We start from the raw sequence: 18502 nt of genomic DNA on the forward strand, positions 1-18502 counted from the left end.
TCCATAAGTCCCAGTTATTACTGAACACTACAAGATCATCAAATCACGGTCCCCAATCTCAGTCCTGGAGGGCCAGTGTCCCTGCAGAGTTTAGCTTTAACTTGCCTCTACGTGCCTTGCTGGAAGTTTCATTTATACCTTGGCTGTTTCTCAATATGTGTTCTTCAGCGATCTTGTGTCCACGTGTTCTCGTGAAACGTCATCATCAGCTGCCAAAGTTCAGTTCTAAAACTCAAGAATGGAGGATGCGTGAAAGTTCACAGATGTGTTCTTGGTATCGAGGACACATCAATGAAGACTTGAGCACAGTACTTGCTCTAGTCCCAGAAGTCATTGAGATTGGAGGTGGGAAGTGTAGCATTTAATACAGATTTATTTTTAAAGTTCAGAGGTAAAACTTTTTTACCCCAGGAGTTTCCTTAAATGAGACTGTGAAAGTAAACACTATCATGAAAATCTAAACAAAGGCATAAACACATTAAGGATGTTTATTAGCTGAAATTTGTATTAAAATCTGTTTTGTTTATATTGTGCAATGTATATTTGTAAGGTCTGTGCATGCATAGTATATATTGTGAAAAGGGGAAAATAATAAATCACTGTATGAATGCTGTAATGTGTTCATATTTTTCTATTAAAAACACAAGAAGGTCATGTGCCCATCAGGAAGAATGTGTAACGGAGGCCAGCTACTGTGTGCTGTGCAGGTAAACCTCACTACTCTGACCTCTAAAGGTGCTCTAGCGACAGAGGCTAGAGGCCATGGACTTTAGCCTTGTTAGAGCAACCGACTCCCATGCGAAAGGTTGCCGGTTTGATCCCAGCTCGGGGCGGGTTGGGTGGTGTAGGACCGGCGGGGTTACAAATGCAGCATCTTATTTCTCACAGGATGTGTTCTCATGGTCTTCCGAGTTCATATGAGGACTGCATCCATACATGACTCAATAACTTATTAATAAAGTCATCTGAAATGACAAAAAAAAAAAGCGTTCATGCAGGATTCCCATAGTTCATCAAGGTTCTTTGGATTCATCTTCAAGGCCTCTTTCTTCAACTTAACCCAGAAATGCTCAATAATGTTCATGTCTGGTGACTGGGCTGGCCAATCATGGAGCACCTAAACCTTTTTGATGTGGCGGCTGAAGTATGAGAAGGATCCCTATACTGCTGAATATTTTGCTCTCTTCTGTGGTTTGTAATGTAATGGGCAACCCAAATCTATTGATGCCTCAGGCTGTTGATGTTGCCATCCACCCTGCAGATTTCTCACACATCCCATACTGAATGAAACCCCAAACCATGATTTATTCTTCACCATAATTGACTGATTTCTGTGAGAATCTTGGGTTCATGCGGGTTCCAGTAGGTCTTGTGCAGTATTTGTGATGATTGGGATATATTCATGGAATATTCATGGAAAAATTTACTTTCTGCCACTTGACTAGAATTCACGTTATTATTTGTTGCTCTTGCAACTGGGATCGATGACAAGACTTTTGTCAGGTAGTGTACTCTCATAATTGCTTATAATGGGGTTTCACAATAATCATTTTTAATGCAAAGTTGCCACTATTATATACATTCCACAGTCTACATTTAGCAACAAACAGCACCTCAAACTTTGCTTCAAAGGAGGAGAAACTAAAGATACAAGAACCTGCTCTCCTGACTCAAAGACATAATGTTCCCTGATGATGTATTTTACAATTTGTACACAGGAGCTGTTCAGTCAGTTCTTCGCGGAAATCATTCAGTCTTCCTTTTATCTATAGTCTGATTTAGTTGGACTATTAAATTAGATATCAGAAGACTCCCAACACACAGCCGATACTGCTGAGAGGATTAGTGCCACCTTTTATGCTTCTAGAATGCTACAGAACACTGAGCACCAAAACAGCCAGATATAATTTTTCCATATTAAAAAATATCATAAATAAGATTATCATACCAACAGTAAAACGTGTTGGTAGTAGTGTGATGGTCTGGGGCTGTTTTGGTGCTTCTAGATCTTGAAGAAGATGCTGTGATAAATGAAACCATGAATTTTGCGATGTACTAAAATATCATGTGTATCAAAATGAAAAGAATTTCCAGCCATTTGTTAGTAACCTCAAGCTGAAGTGAACTTGGGTTCAGCAACAGGACAATCATCCAAAGCACACCAGTAAGTCTAATTCTGATCGGTTGAAGAAAAACAAAATAAAGACTTTAGAGTGGCCAAAGAGTCAAAGTCCTGACCTAAATCCAATTGAAATATTGAGGCTTGACCTTAAAAAGGCAGTTCATGCTCAAAAAATCCTCCAATGTGGCTGAAATCTAACAATTCTACAAAGATGAGTGGGCCAAAATTCATCTACATTGCTGTAACAGATTCGCTGCAAGATATCAAAAAAGCTTGATTGCGGTTGTTGCAGCAAAGGGTGGTCCAACAAGTTCTTAGGTTTAGAAGCAAACACTTTTTCACATGGTGCTATGCAGTTTTGAAGTTTGTTTTTCCTTAATAATAAAAAACTTTATTGAAAACAACACAATGTGTTTACTGTTATCTTTGAATAATTTTTAAATTTGTTTGATGATCTGAAACATTCAAGTGTAACAAGTATGCAAAAAAAAATCAAGGGGACAAACACTGGTTTATGGACAAAATAAATTAGATTCTACAATGCTCTTCAAATTATTTCAGAGTAGGCAAGAAAATAATGACAGTTTTTTTTATTTTGGGGTTGAAATGTTATTTTAATGAAATGATTGTTGACACCCAGTGTTTTAATTATTCTCATCAAAAAAAGTTCCTTTGTGTTTTTAATAAGCTGACTACATTGTCAATATGCTTCATCTATTCAAGGTGGTGGGAAATGAGAAGATGTAGATCCATGCACTATTCTTTATTTTAGTTCTCTCTGCCAAATGTTAACATGAGTCTTGCCGAAATTCTGAGGCTAAACTGAGTCAGGATTGGACAGAGAACTCTGAGCCAAAGTCTTTGTCAAGTTGAGCATGAGGCATGAATAATGATGTAAATGTATATGATTGAGACATGCATTATTGTAAGCAGAGCAAGGTGTTTGTTTAGAGATGACTATCCAGCTTTGTGTTCCTCTTTTTTTTGTGACCTGCTTCTCTTGCTGTTCTTAGCGCTGTTAGTTATTGTCCAGCTTGGAAGATAGAGTATCTTTACGGATTATGTACCTGAAATGAACAAACAAGAAGTTGTAAAAAAATGTATTCCCAAAATGTGTGATTGACTGAGTGTTTTGCATTTGTTTAGTTTTATTTAGCTAAAAAGGTGATGTTGAAAAGTTTAACAAAGTGACTTTTGTCGACATTTTTAATAGTTTAAGACAACACTCTTAAAAATAGTTAGCAGGGAGAACTGGGATTTCACATTGAATGCCATAGAAGAAAACTATTAAACCCGCTCTTTTTTGTTTTTTGTTTTCCCAAAGAAACTTAAAGGCCAACTCACACATTACAGACAAACACAAACACCAACGAACAAGTCTGTCAGAGTTAGATATGATTTTCCATGACATTAATTTTAAATCCAAGGGTCAACTTGTTTATTGGTGTTCATTGATGAAGTGAAAAGTTATAATATAATTAATAAAAAATAAAACATTTTTACATTCTATGGATGTAAAGATTTTTCCTTGAACCATTGAGTAAAAGATATTAAGAATTGAGTGATTATAAAGAAGAACGATAAAGCCAGAAGCGTTGCTAGGTTCAAAAGGGATAAGGGGCTTTGCCCCAAAGAAGTGTAGTGTTGTCAAGGTACTAGAATTTCTAAATTCAATACTTTGCAAAATATTGATGTTTAATAGGCTACTATTTTTGATAATATAAAAATTGTATCAACAATAGTAAAAATAATAATAATAATAAAGATCTATATGCTAGAAATATGTTTACTTCAAATTTGTCTAGAGGGAGATTTTTTTCAGTTTTCCTCAAAACAGGGTGATATGGGCATTGTAGCACTTTAAATGCATGTCATGTCTGTTATACGCCTCACAAAAGTAGTTGAACATTTCAGGAAATCTTTAATATGGCTAAAGGCATCCAGCAATTGCTGTAGTTGAATAAAAATAAGATCTGAATAAACATAAAAAGGCATTAACCGATTTACATGACTATGACAATAAATGGTTTGTATGTGTTCTTCCAGCCATCTTAGGTATTTTCTTAAGAAAGTCAATTTTTAATCTGATGCTAACTGACAGCATGTTACAGTAGAATATCTAAAATAATATGCTAGATGCATGAACTCACTGTGATTTACCTATTACAGAAACAGATGTGACTGGCTTTATCATATCTAGATAAATGTGTCGATCTATATCATATCTAGAAAGCTAGTACAATTGACGTTTTTCTGACTAATTCGCATGTATTTACATTCATATGATGCACATTTTATGGATAACATTTATTTTTATTCACCAAAACTACACTCATTTTATACTATGAAAACAAATCTTAAGTTTCATCAGTAGTTAGAACTATTTAGTTTCCCGAAACAGTTGTATTATTACCTTATCAGCTCCAGCTCCTTAAAATAATGAATGAATGAATGGCAGTGCAGTGGCGGAATTTTTTTTACATCATGTGACAACAGTGCCACTCCCACCTGCTGGTAGAAACAGGTACTGCTGAGCAGCTGACTATTTAATCACCCGACACAAACACTGCGTTAGGTGGAATGCCTGTGATGTATGTGGTAATTTTAAGTACTTAGATAACAAAATAAATGTTATACAACTTATTTTTATTTAAGTGCAACATATTCCAAAAGATCTTGGGCTTTTGACAATATATCAGGGCCTTAATCCCCCAAAGCCCCCCCACCTCGCAACGCCACTGGATAAAGCATTAAGATATTTTCTAGGTTGGTCATATACAATACAGTACAGAAACTTAAGCTGACTGTACTACTTCTGTTTTTGTAGATTCTTGAGTATAGACTGTATATTTTCACTTTGACAAAACATCATATCAAACTACTACAAATATCGATAAAAGCCCTTTGTTAAACTTTAGTTACATTTTCAACATCATAATTTGTCAGAGCAGAGATCAAGCTCCTATTATGCAGTTAAAAAGTGTAAATTAATAGTAAACAAATACGTATCAAAAAGTACAGGCAAGGTTGTTTCTTTTTTTAAATGAAGAACAACATTTTATATTGCGCACAGTAAATTTTAAAATTGAGTTCAACGGAAACACTTAAACTGAATCATTGAAAATTAAAACCTTCTGCGTATCCCCTATTTTGGAATAAGGCTGTGACATTAAATGTAGAGTGAAGCACTGTGAATACTTTCTGCATACACTGTATAGTGTTAAGAGTAACCATTACACATAGGTAGATTTTGATGTAACTTCCCAATGAGGTAAAATAAACTGAGCTTTACTTACACAATGTCATTGAGCTCCAGTTTTGTATCAGAAGATGGGTTGATTAAGATGTAAGCGTGGCTGTTCTTGATATTGGTCTGTTCATCTAGATTGACAGACAAATGTTAAAGCGGTGTCATATTTTACACTTTAGTTGATGTGTAAAGCAGCTGTTTGAACATAAACAGCATCTCTGAATGTAATGCGCTCAAAGTTTAATGCAAAGGGAGACATCTGCTTTTGAGTTAGCTTAGCAAAGCCTGCAGCAAACGAAACTTGGGGACTTCTAAAAAATACATCAGGGCTTGTGAGATCACAATGGTGCGTGGCCAGAGGTGCTGTAATGTTATAGCAGAGAAAGCTAAAATGGCATCCAAACGCTGCTTTCCACAGAGCATCTTCTGTTTCTGTATTTTGACTTCCAAAGGACACAACACGAAGAGAGAAGTGTTTACAGTTTAATTTTAATTTGGTTCCAGAAAATAAAAGAAAAAGAAAAATATTGCTCCCATTTGTCAAAGGATAGCTTCCAGAATTTCTCCCAGTTCAGTGCTGGATTCGGCTAAAAACTTCTCCAACTGACAAAGCTGTGGATTGAGACACAACCTCAAGTATTATATTTGTTAAAATTGATCTATTACATGCATAGTTTCAAGTGTTAACAGTATGTTTTAGCGAGGACATAAAAAAGCATGTAAACAATGGGAAATGCTGTTTGGTCTTGCTAACAATTTAGCTACGAATTCATATTTTTCATTCAAACCCCTGTAAACACACACAATCTTCTGCAGTGTGTCCAGTGTCTCTCTATGTAGCTTTTTTCCCTGCGTTCCTCAAACTCGCAAAAGAAATGTGAACATTTCATATTACTTACACATGCTTATTCTGAATATAAGTAAAAGGCAGTTGTCAGATTTTATTTTAGAGAGCCGGCTTGTAGTTTATTATTTTTTTTGTCTGATACAAGCAGCTAACGCTGCAAACAGCTGCGCTGACTGACAGTGGGTCCGTTTTAGTAAGGAGGTTAAGTGAAAACTCACATTTCTGTAACCCTGAAATGAGAGAAACTCTGGGTTTTCCGTTTCAAAATGGCAGGTTTGTCAAACTGGAGATAGCAGGTAAGTCAAGCCTGTTTCTGAAAAAGAGGTAAATTTAACTCTGAGTCAGTTATCGTCAAGAGCAGGTTTCATTCTCTAAACTCAGTTTCTGCCGGTCTCTTCCTCTTTTTTTAAAGACGAAGTGGTATTTCTGTCACCGACTCGGTCCCAGTCATTCCCCTCGCTGGCCAGCAGAGGCCGCTATCCCCGGACTTCTAAGCATTACATCATCCACCTAAACTGATTGTGCACACACCTGAACTGAATCCCGTTAATGACCCACGCTCCCTATATAAGCCACACTCAAACACCAGTTCATTGCTTGTCTTGTTCAGCCACGGCCAACATTTCTGAGCGTTATTCCCTGCCTGATCTCCTGTGCATAACCCCGGACTGTTTCTGACTCTGAGTTGCCTTCAGCCTGCCCACGACCCACGCTTGTTATACGGACTCTGAACCACGCCGCCTGCCACTGATCCATGCTTGTTATATCACCCTGTGTCTGTCAGCCGCCAGCCCCACGACCAATACTGAATGCTGTTGATGTAAGTTCGCACTTTAGTGCGTGTTGTATGTTTGTGATTGAACTGTCTATTAAGTACTGCAAAATGGATCCCTCCGTGTCAGTCTCCTCGTTACAATTTCGCGCCTTAGCCTTACGTTTCCACCCACCTATTTTAATGCTCATTTTGGAAATGCGCATAAAAACGATTGATTGAAACGTCATGATGCACATAACTTTTGGAAATTAGCATAAAAAACATGCGCATAAATGAGTAGGATAAACTTTTTTATTCGATAAGAAAAGATGCGCATAAACTATGATGTAAACACTTTTGCTGAACAAATTACAGTATGTGCATTAAAAAAAGATTTGTTATCAGAGAAGATGATGAAAATGTGTGTGAATAAACAAACCAGCAGGCTGAGCACACTGCAGAACATCGGAAATGTTGTTTTGGTCATTCTAAAGCGCCTTAACCGTTTCAGTATTATTGTCTATTATTAATTCCTCCGTGTCTCTTGGCTTCAAATGCCCCCACGTGTTCATTGTGTGTTGACATTGTCAAGTACATTTATTAAATAAAGAAAAGATTGACGCAGCTTCTTCTACCGCAGTAAATTCTGATTTTACTTTAGATATTTGGTGCCAGTTAATTAGGAAGTGACGATTTTGTTCTCTTTGACTCGTTGGATGGAAACGCTGCTTTATTCGCACATCATTTATGCTTTATTCCAGTTTTAAACATGAATGTAAATAATATTTTTGGCTGGAAACATAGCTATTGCCTACATGTCTGTCACACAAAGAACCAAGTCACGTACCAGAATAGCTTGTCCTTTTTTTAATAAATAAATTAGCTTAAATGTACTGACCTTCGACAGGGACATGTCCTGTTACTTGATTAATGGGATTATTATTCGTCCTAAACAATTTTTTAATACTGCTTACATTTTAAATGTCATAACCTATCACTTGATCAAAACTAGAGACAGACAAGTGCACTTTTAAATCTATTAAAAATGATCAACGTGTATAAAAGTGGGAACGTGTGTAAAAAATTTATAATGTTAAACATATTACTTTTTTACTACACTTAAATATTTAAATACTTTAAATGTAAAATTACACAACTCGAGCAGCTTTGTTTTCCCACGCTGTCTCTGTTTCACTAATGCAGTGGTGTTGGTTTTTTAAATATATGGTCATGTTTGCTATAACTTTGCATGAGCACATCAAGTTTAGCTGGAAAAAGAAATGATGATCTCTTTTTTCAGATATTGCCATGGTCACTCTAAATACCTGCGCTTCATTGATAATGCCTTTTTATAGTCACAGTGTGTGCACTTAATTCTGAGTTGGTCTACTCAAAGTTGATTGAGCCAACTCAAAGCCATTCTGAAACCTAAAACGCTGAGTTTTTAATCTATCAGTAAGTCAACTCATAGTTCAAGTTTAAACTCCGAGTTTGTTGAACCTCTTTACTAAAACAGGCAAGCTTGTAGTGGCATGATGTGGTGACATGGAGCCAATCCACAAATCACAGCACATTATGTTAGCTGAAAAATCAGAGCCTCTCGAGGGCAGACCTTTTAGCGGATCTAGGAAAAATGACAGGCCTTTTCATGATAGCTGAGTAGCTGTGTATAATCAAAGTAAGATATATCAAAAAATAACATGATTTTCTATAAATGAAGCATACACACTGCTCTGAATCTTATAAACACAACCAAGCCTTAAAAATACACTGTGGACCACCACTTTAACAGAATAACATCGTTAGACAGGTCTGTAGCCAAGGAGGGTTCGGGTGGTTCGAAAGACCTGTTAAAAAGTCCAGAATTTGTTCCATACATGAGCTTATTCGTCCCATTTTGACTACTGTGCCATCATAAATTGTGAAAACAATCCATCAAAGAAGGCTTTCAATGAATGCAAACAATTCGCTGTGCGAAAAAACGTACAATCTAACGTAAAGTCATGTTTCACTACAAGTACCTTTTATTTTGAATCTTAATCCTTCTTGAAAGAAAATAATACCAATAAAAAGTTAAAAGCAAAACGGGCCCATAATAAAGTTAATTTTAATACTAGTTGGGCTATTTTTGTTATCCATGAACTTTCAAAATGAACTTTTTAGTGGAGGAAAAACAGCTGAACCTCACTCCTGCTCTCTCTAAAAAACTCTGACGTGTCTTTCACACATATTCCGAATGAGCATGTGTAAGTAATATGAAACATTATCATATCTTTTGCGGGTTTATTATTTGAGATGTAAAACACAGGGGAAGCAGTGTCATAGAGAGACACTGCAGTACTGCTGAAGATTGTGTGCGCTTGCAGGTGTTTGACTAATAAACATGAATTTGTAGCCAAATTGTTAGAGGTGCCAAACAGCATTTCCCATTGTTTACATCCTTGTATATGTCCTCGCTGCAACATACCATTATCGCTAGAAACTGTGCATGTAGTGGACCAATTGACCCTTGGCTAAGCCACACCCAAAAACCGCCACCCACCAATCGTGGCTTAGCAACCGTAGCTACGCAGAAGGGCTCTGTCAAGCTTTCGAGTAAGGGAAACAGGCCATAGCATTGTGCTTATGGATTGTGCAAATCTGACACCTGGTATCCTAAAAGTTTGGACGGGATGGTGGAATTTTTTTCCTTTTTTAAAACCAAAAACCCAAGCGGAGAAATGCCAGTGTGGATCAAGCTCTGTAAGGGGCACTAAAGGAGCGGAAATAAGTTGGTTTTGTTTTGATATTCCTGACAAATTCAGTGACTGACGTCAATAACTCACACACCTCTTACCCTAAACAGATCTAAACTGTGCTTCCTACAAAAATACAAAGCAGGTTATGTTTCAAAGCTGTCTTTTTCTTTTTTTTCGCTCGATATTATGAGCACTGCTCCGTTTAAGCCTTTGCCATGACTAACGTTAGTCATACTATTAGCGAATAGGTCATAATGACATGAGTTATTGATCGGGCAAATAAGAATCTGCAAATCTGTTGCTAACTTTACTGAACTTCATATTTCCATTTTATTTCAAGCTACGAATATTTGAAATTACAAATCAAGAGAACAAAACAGATATGTGATCACAAACTGAACACTTGCGATCAATATACTTTACCCGCAGCTGTTTTTTAGTCATGTATAAAGAGCACAGAAACATACTGACAGTAACAGGTAACTTACTGTACATTGTTATGGTCAATGATGCTATTCGACACAAATCCATCAATTTCCCCTTTCTGACTGCTCTTTCTATGAATGAATGATGTAGAAGCACTGTCCATTTGTGTTTTCTCGTCAGTATGTAACGCTATATTTCATTGCACAACAATTAGTCTATCAAGCAAATTGGTTAAAAATGGAGAAATCACGGTTTAATTTGTTATTAGATTATTTGTAAATGTCACCTTTCCTGTTGTTTATGCGCTAAGCTGTTGATTGGTCAACGTATGAGGTTAAGCTAGCTTCAATTTTGGTAAAATTATTCTCTAATCGGTTGCCTATTATGTTGTGAATATACCCCTGTAATGCATACTGCAGTCCTTTTTCATCTGGCTTTCTCGGATATCTCACTTGTTTGCCAAAAAGGACATTATATTCCTGTCAATGTCTGACACCAGCACTAACACATTGCAAAAGCCGTGCCATGCACGAAAGCTTGACAGGCGTAGCAACAGTAACTAAGGAGGGCGGGGCATAGCAAAGGGTCAATTTTAACAAATAAAAGTACTTGCTGGTTATGGCTCACAATCCACAGCTTCGTCGGTTAGAGGAGTTTTTAGCCAAATCCAGCGCTAAATTGGGAGAGATTCTTTAAGCTGTCCTTTGTCAAATGCTAGCTATCTATCTTTATTTTTTTTTATAATTCTCTGGAACATAATTAAATTATAAGCACTTCTCTCATTGTGTCAGGTCCTTTGGAAGCCCACATACAGAAACAGAAGAAGCTCTGTGGAATTAGCAGCATTTAACTACATTTTAGCTTTCTCTGCTATAAAATTACAGCGCCTCTGGCCATGCCCTGTTGCTGCACAGGGTGTGTGCGTGGTGAAGGTGCATAATTATCTCATTAACTTAGATATGTTTTTTGAAGTCCCCAAACTAATACAATATAACAAATATTAATATAACAAATATTAACAGTCAAGCCTGGTTCTAGAGTTCTTAAAATCAAATAAAATAATTGATAAAAAAATTAATTTCAGACAATTCTTAGAGTCTTCCTAGTTCGTACTGAACATGATTTGACTTGAATCTTACCAAATCCCAGAGTGGATAGGCCCAGGTTTTTCATGCGTTTCTTGACCAGCTCTGTGACCTCCAGTCTCTCAGAGCATGAAAGCAGGACACCCCGATGCTGACTCAATCTGTCTGCCTCACGCTCAGTGTGCCATGGCCCAAGGAGACTGGAAGCCCACTGCATGCTTCTCCGACGCAGAGACTGTGTCTGCAATTGACTGTCTGGTATTTCGCATTGAAGATTCTGATGTTGCTCATCTAGGTCTCCGCCCTCATCAAACACAGATGCCTTGTCTGACATTTGGAATTGTGGAGTCTTGATGAAAGAAAAACATAGCCTCTTTATCCACAGAACACTTACAAAACTGTTGTTAAAGCCATCTCAGATGGACAATGCTACCTCAGGGGATTCAACTGTTTGAGACTTGGTCCTGTAGATGCCGATGGGAATATCTCCTACAGTGGAGGAAAGCCTTTGGTACAGCCTGCCATATGTCTCAATGCATAGGTCCTCCTCGGTGATGCTCATCTGAAACGTAATTTCAGATTTTAAGACCACTGAAAAAACATAAAATAAAATCATTAACACAAAGCTACCCAGCAAGAATTTTTTGTTTTTAAAAGATGTCTAATAGACATCTAAACATAGTTATCTATGCTAAAACAAGGGCCAAACTTAGGCTGAAAAACGTCTAAAAATAGGCCAAAACTAGACTACAGTAGTCTTCAGATAACCAGAAATGAATGACTACACATATAAAGTCTCTTTAATCTATCAATTTGACAACTATTTTGGGACTACTCTTAGATGTCTATTAGATTTTCACTGACTGCCCAAGTTTAACCTTGTTTTAGCCAAGCTGTCTACATTTGGATGTTTATTAGAAGTCTATTAAAGAAAATTGTTTGCTGGGTATTATTAAAGAGTAATGTTCTAAAAGTCTTACGGCACACAGGAAACCAGACTGTGGTGTAGTTTCCAACCCCAGCAGGAGCCTGGTGATTGTTATCATATAATCTTTAACAAAAGACTGCAACAACAGAAAACCAAGTCTTTTAGAACAATTATGAGCAAATTTGGAAGGAGGAACATGAAGTCACAAACAAACACACACTCAGAGTTAGTTAGACCTTTTTATACCAATGTAAGGCAACTAATGAGGCCTTATTTACCCCTGGTATTAAGATGTGTTTTTGTTAATTTAATCACAAGTGCATTGCAATGACTACAGAGCGTGAAATTCAATACTTTAAAAAAAAATCTTTCCATACATTTTAAGGCCTTAAAACCACTTTAGGTTTCAACAGAAACACTGGCGAGATTTTAACTTATTCATTAATTATTAATGTAAGAAACAAATCCAAAACTAAAACATTATTCATAGACTGAATAAAAATCTATTAAATTAAGCTAATTCAGTAGGTTGGCGCCTATCCCTGCTGAAAAATCCAGCTTAAACCAGCGTAGGCTGGTTGGCTAGTTTTAGCTGGTCGACCAGGCTTGTTTTAGAGGGGTTTTGGCCACTTCCAGGCTGGTTTCCAGCCATTCCCAGCCTGGACTTAGCTGGTCAGGCTGGAAAATGACCAGCCAAATCCAGCTAAAACCAGCTTGACCAGCCTGGTTTAAGCTGGATATAGCTGGTTTTGGCTGGACTCCCAGCTTGGCTAGGCTGATCAAGCTGGTTTTAGCTGGTCATCTCCCAGCCTGACCAGCTAAGACCAGGCTGGAAATGGCCAAAACCCCTCCAAAACCAGCCTGGTCGACCATCCAAAACCAGCCAACCAGCCTAGGCTGGTTTAAGCTGGATTATTCAGCAGGGTAGAACTGCAGAAATAACGGTGTTGCCTCGGTTACTGCCGTAAACAAAGCAGCATGATGTCAAATCTAGTAGGATTTCATTGATTTCATAAACTACACAGCATCCTGATGTTCACAGATTTAATTCAGGCAAACTTTAGCATACAAAAATACATTGCATGTAAGACTTTTCAATACTTTATAAACCTTTAAATTTCTCTACATTGATTTATCAACTTTTCAAGAGTTCACACTTAGATATTGCTTGACAACTGTAAGCAGGTTTGGCATGCTGTCCCGGGAGAGAACCCTGAGCTCGGAGATAGTTGAGCCCAGGGCTCCCGCCAGGTCCATAGAGCATGTGAGGGGAGTACGAGATCAGGTGGTTCTCGAGAGCTCCCCTTTTTTGTATAGGAGAAAAGGGGGTGGATGGGGGGGTTTCTTCGGAAAACGAAGTAATATAAGTAAGTAATATCTAGCTAGGCCACTTATAGTGAGTTAGGACAGATCTTATTGGCTAACTAATGAGTGTAGATAGGTGGCCAGCTGCAGTCAATTATATCACGTGCTCCTCTTGAAATTAATTTAAAAACTTCACTTAATACTTTTTAAGACCCCGCAGACACCCTGATACAGCACTAAAAATGTACAATAAAGTACAATTTCTGAGAAAAAAAACTACTCAATTACAGTACATTGATTGTTTGTAATTTGTTAATTTACACTACTGGTTGCAACCCATATCAAACCCACCTGCCTGTAATTATTAAGTACTGTTCAGGTCCTAATTAATTAGTTTCAGGTGTGTTGGATCAGGGCTGGAGCTAAACTATGCAGGAAGATAGATCTCCAGGAACAAGGTTAAGCATCCCTGTTGTACAGTTTACTAAATAAGATACTATCCTTTTTTATGTTGCCATCTAGTGGACATTAGCAGCCTCTCATTTGAAATGACCTGAGATTGACAGGCAGCACATTTAGGCCCCATTTACACCAGTGCGTTTTAGTTTTAAACTGCGTTTTAGATCAAAAACGATCCGCGTCCACACTAGCGTTTCACCTAGCGTCGCTGAACATATCTCCGTCCACACTACGCCACCAAAAACGTATATCACATGACCATTCGCGCACTCTGGGCATGCACGTTCTAGTATAAACAGAAAGCATGCGTATCGCTCGGCATTTGGTTATTGTTAGTCAACAAACGTCAGTTGAACAATGAACGCGATTGCAAGAAAAGCAAGAGAGGTATTTTTGTGAACAGACAACGAGGTCGAGTTGTTACTAAACGCAACAAATGAATAACTGCACAATGGCGCCTAAAACAGACAATAGTGCAAACAATGATCCCATTTCTGTGTCCATGTCGTTGTTTACAGTACTGTAGTGTAGCGTCCGGTAGCGTTAAAGCCATGTGTTATAGTCTTGTGATCGGGGCTTGACAAATAAGGGAAGGATACGCAATGACACAAAAGCCCCAATCAGGTAGCGAATCTCAGCAATCCCGCCTCCGTTTTCAGATATCTCCGTTTTTCCTCATCCATACTGAGACGGAGCTGCAGCATTTCAGAATGAAAACAGCCTCTCCAGTGTTTTCAAAACTCTCCGTTTTCGGCGCTCGAAAACTCCGGTGTAGTGTGGACAGATGGCGTAACCGTAGCAAAACTTATGCGTTTTAAAACAAAAACGCATTAGTGTAAACGGGGCCTTAATGTGTGTATATTCAGTGTGTTACCTGGTAGAGGAGTGTGTCTAGCATGCTGATGCTGAAAACCCTACCAGCAGCAAACGGAAGGTGAAATATGAAGGACAGGTTTGAGCCTTTTTCTCTTTCTTTCTGTTCCATGAAGAAGAAAAAAAAAAGAAGACAAAGATTTGAAAAAAAAAGACTATGATCACTAAAAAAAGAGAAGGGAAAAAAGAATGTTTCCTCACCTTTGCTAGTTTGGAGAATGCCAGGGAATGACAGTCCTTTGTGCTGAACTGCATGAATCTCATGTTAGCAGAGTGAGTTAACTCAGTGATGATGTTCAGACCAGAGAACAACCTGCAATCACAAAGACAGACAAACAACTTTTTCAATAAGTTCACCATAAAATCAAATATAAATGGTCATGCCCTTCCAGAGCTTGGTGCTAGGAAAGTTGCTCAAATGACAAGAATTTAAGGAAAAATCATTTTAATCAATTAGAATGTCATCGAAAAGTTAATTAAATTTCACTAATTCAATTCTAAAAGTGAAACTCATATATAGACTTACTGCACACAGAATGATATATTTCAAGTGTTTAATTGCTTTCATTTTGATGATTTTGGATTACAGTAGATAAGACAATTCAGTATCTTAAAAAATGTGAATATTACTTATGGCTAGGGCCAGACAGAATCTGTGGAGATTTTTTGCTATTTCTGTGCAGAATTTTGTAAAAACTCTGCAGATTTATGTGGACTTATTTTGTAAGTATCGCAACATCTCATTTTCATTTCCATATACCATAATTAACCACACAAGAAATATTTACCTTCACCTTCAAAAACATTATTTCACATGAAAATAGCATATCAATTATCATCATTTACTTATTCATGTCTACATCAATGCAATGAAATTACGACAGTCCGAAACATAAAAAAAATAATTTATAATAAAATTATCTCATAATTTATATCAATACATCTTCAAAATCCAGGCATTGTGCTGAAACATCTGTGATTTGTATCACCTGAAGAATGTAAAATAAAAATTATACTAAGCAATTATTCAATGACTGCGAATGACCTTCTGAACAAAGCAAGTCTCATGTAATATATCTACTAAAAGACAGAAAATGTTACTTTACAAACTGTATTGTGAATAAATTAAATAAAAACTTTCATATTAGTCAACACTATTACTGAAATTAATTTAAAAACTGATTAAATATATTTTTTCCCAGTGATGGTTGTCACATCCTGTCCTCCTTCAGTGTTTGTTTTTGACATGTGACCATCCTGTGTATTTATACCCCTTAGTTTTATTCAGTCCTTGTCTGGTATTCTCTCTGTTGATGTCTGCTTTTACACTATGTTCTTCCCGTGTTCATCCATGTAATTATTATCAATATATCTATGTGTTTTGATAATCCTGTGATCCTGTGCCTTCCTGTACTGAACCAAGGTGTTACAATGGGTAAATGAGGGCCCAGTGAGGGCATCTGCTGCATAAAACATATGCTGGATAATGCTGCGGTCACAGTAGAGTTTGATAATGTGAAATTCTGTCATGTGGCGCTGCGAAAAGGAGCGGGAATAAACAAGATTAGTAGGCATTTAAAAAGCGAGCGATTGCTCCGTTTTAAATTTTTGTGCAGAGAGGTCATGTTTTTAACCTCAGTTGGTCTCACGCAGTCAAGTGATGCGACTTGACGCATGGACCCTGTGTTTCCGGTCTAACCCATTTGCGTGCATATGAATAGAAGTCTATGGGGAAAAAAGCCCAGAGTGATCTCAGCTTAAGTTGGCAGATCATTCTGCTGTGGTGACCCCAGATTAATAAAGGGACTAAGTTGAAAAGAAAATTAATGAATTAATGAATAACTATAAATTTACACAAGTAAATAAATATACTCTGTGGGCTAAAAATCTGCTGATTTCTGTGCACCCACACATTTCGTGTGGGGCTACTTATGGCCAATAAAAAGGGGTTTTTAACACAGAGTACTGAACACTATGAACATGTAAAGCACTCAATATTTGATCTAGGCTATGCTTTTGCATTAAATACCTTAGCAATGTGACATGGCATATTGTGATTAGATATTTATTTAGGTTTTACGAAGCCCTGATTGATCTGAGAATGGCATATAGTTCTTCTGCAGTGTTGGGTAGATCTTACATCATTCCCTTAATACCAATCGGACAAGTTTGCTGGCCAATTAAGCACAAGCATACCATGGGCGTTAAACCATGTATTAGTACAATTGGCAGTGTTGGCCGGTACCAATTCCTACTGAAAAATCAAATCAGGATTTTAATAAAGCTGGTCAGCAGAGGGAGACATGAGTCGGATGTCTTATCTGGGCTGAGGACAAAAAGGACTGGACTGTTCTCAGTGGGCCAAAGTCCTCTTTTCAGATGAAAGTATATTTAGAATTTCATATTGAAATCAAGGTCCAAGAGTCTTGAGGAAGAGAGGAGAGGCTCAGAATCCAAGTTGCTCCATTGTAAAGTTTCCAGTCAGGGGTGGTTTGGGGAGGCATTTTATCTGCTGGCGTTGGTCCACTGCAGCCATCTACCAGGACATTTTTCCAGCAGGACACAATGATGCAGAAGGGATAAAGGCCGTGTTGCCAGATGACTTTTTCCAGCCCAAAAGCTGTCCAAAACCCGCCCACACTCAAAACACCCAAAATATTTATTTAAATCGAAATTAACCTAGTTATTTTAACAGTCACATATTTTTGTAACCAACACCAGCAGTCACAAAACTACAACTTAACCGGATCACATTGAAACACTACCCCCCCCCCCCCCCAGCCCCCTCCTTACCCACACACTTGCTGTATAGATTTTTGAATAAGTGTATGTTTTGCTTTGAAATGGGATATGAATTCGTACCATTTGGTGTTTAAAATTCTTTTGAACATAATTAGGTGCTGCTTGTCAATCAGACAGCGCTTCTTTGCTTGTTCTTGCTGTCAGTTGCCAGAAAAGATGATCGATAAGTGATTAATCGTTGTGAGTTTAACTACAGTTGCTGCTTGATGCTCGTTCACGCGAAGGGGAGTCAGATTTGTATGGAGCGTCAGATTTTGATACAACTTTCCTTCACCTCCTCTTGGGGATGGGCCCAAGCGTTTTTTACTATGCACTGGTCACTACTAACTGAATGAAGTAGGAGCACAGAGTTATGTTTTGTTAAATAAGTTACATATAAAATTTACGTTTCAAAACCACCCAAATTTTGTCAACCCCCCTATGCCAATTTTTACCCGCACACTCAAATTCAAAACCCCCTAATCTGGCAACACTCATTGAAGGCCACTCTCAGAGCAACCTGGCTTTATAACACCTCAGCAGTTCCACAGAGTTTTAGCCAACCACTGAGTTTATTTATTTAATTGTGTAAATGTGTTTAATATTTATTCAGTTTTCAAATTAATTTAAGTGAAATTATTGACTAATAGGAACATATTATTTATTTATTTATTTATTTATTTATTTTATTTTATTTTTTAGGTTATAGTATTCGTAAAATCATTCGGCATGATTGAATGAATGAATAATGACATGAAATGTATCAATCTCTGTGTAATAAATCTCTATATAATAAATGAGTTTCACTTTTTGATTCGAATTAATGAAATTTTCAATGACATTCTAATTTGAGATGCACCTGTACGTATATACTTGACAAAAGTCTTGTTGTCAAGTTTTAGGAACAACAAATAAAAACTTGATCAATTATAAC

General features: G+C 37.3%; 2 protein-coding genes across 3 annotated transcripts in view; one reads left to right on the forward strand and one right to left on the reverse strand.

Moving 5' to 3' along the window:
• The window catches only part of ro60 (Ro60, Y RNA binding protein), a 489528-nt gene that overhangs the window by 92694 nt on the left and 378332 nt on the right, over positions 1–18502 (forward strand). The window lies entirely within an intron of this gene.
• Positions 2707–18502, reverse strand: part of kcnt2a (potassium channel, subfamily T, member 2a) — a 67456-nt gene continuing 51660 nt past the window's right edge. The window contains exons 23-29 of one of the 2 annotated variants that reach the window (XM_068213585.2): positions 14989–15100; positions 14789–14890; positions 12203–12286; positions 11656–11784; positions 11277–11571; positions 5419–5503; positions 2707–3189 (exon numbers count right to left, since the gene is read on the reverse strand). In XM_068213585.2, coding sequence (XP_068069686.1) covers positions 3141–3189; positions 5419–5503; positions 11277–11571; positions 11656–11784; positions 12203–12286; positions 14789–14890; positions 14989–15100 — 856 coding nt within the window. In that variant the 3' untranslated portion in view covers positions 2707–3140. The remainder of the gene's footprint in view (positions 3190–5418; positions 5504–11276; positions 11572–11655; positions 11785–12202; positions 12287–14788; positions 14891–14988; positions 15101–18502) is intronic. The other variant, XM_073923587.1, reaches the window with a different exon arrangement.

The sequence above is a fragment of the Danio rerio genome, chromosome 2 (assembly GCF_049306965.1).
Source record: "Danio rerio strain Tuebingen ecotype United States chromosome 2, GRCz12tu, whole genome shotgun sequence".
Lineage (NCBI taxonomy): Eukaryota > Metazoa > Chordata > Actinopteri > Cypriniformes > Danionidae > Danio > Danio rerio.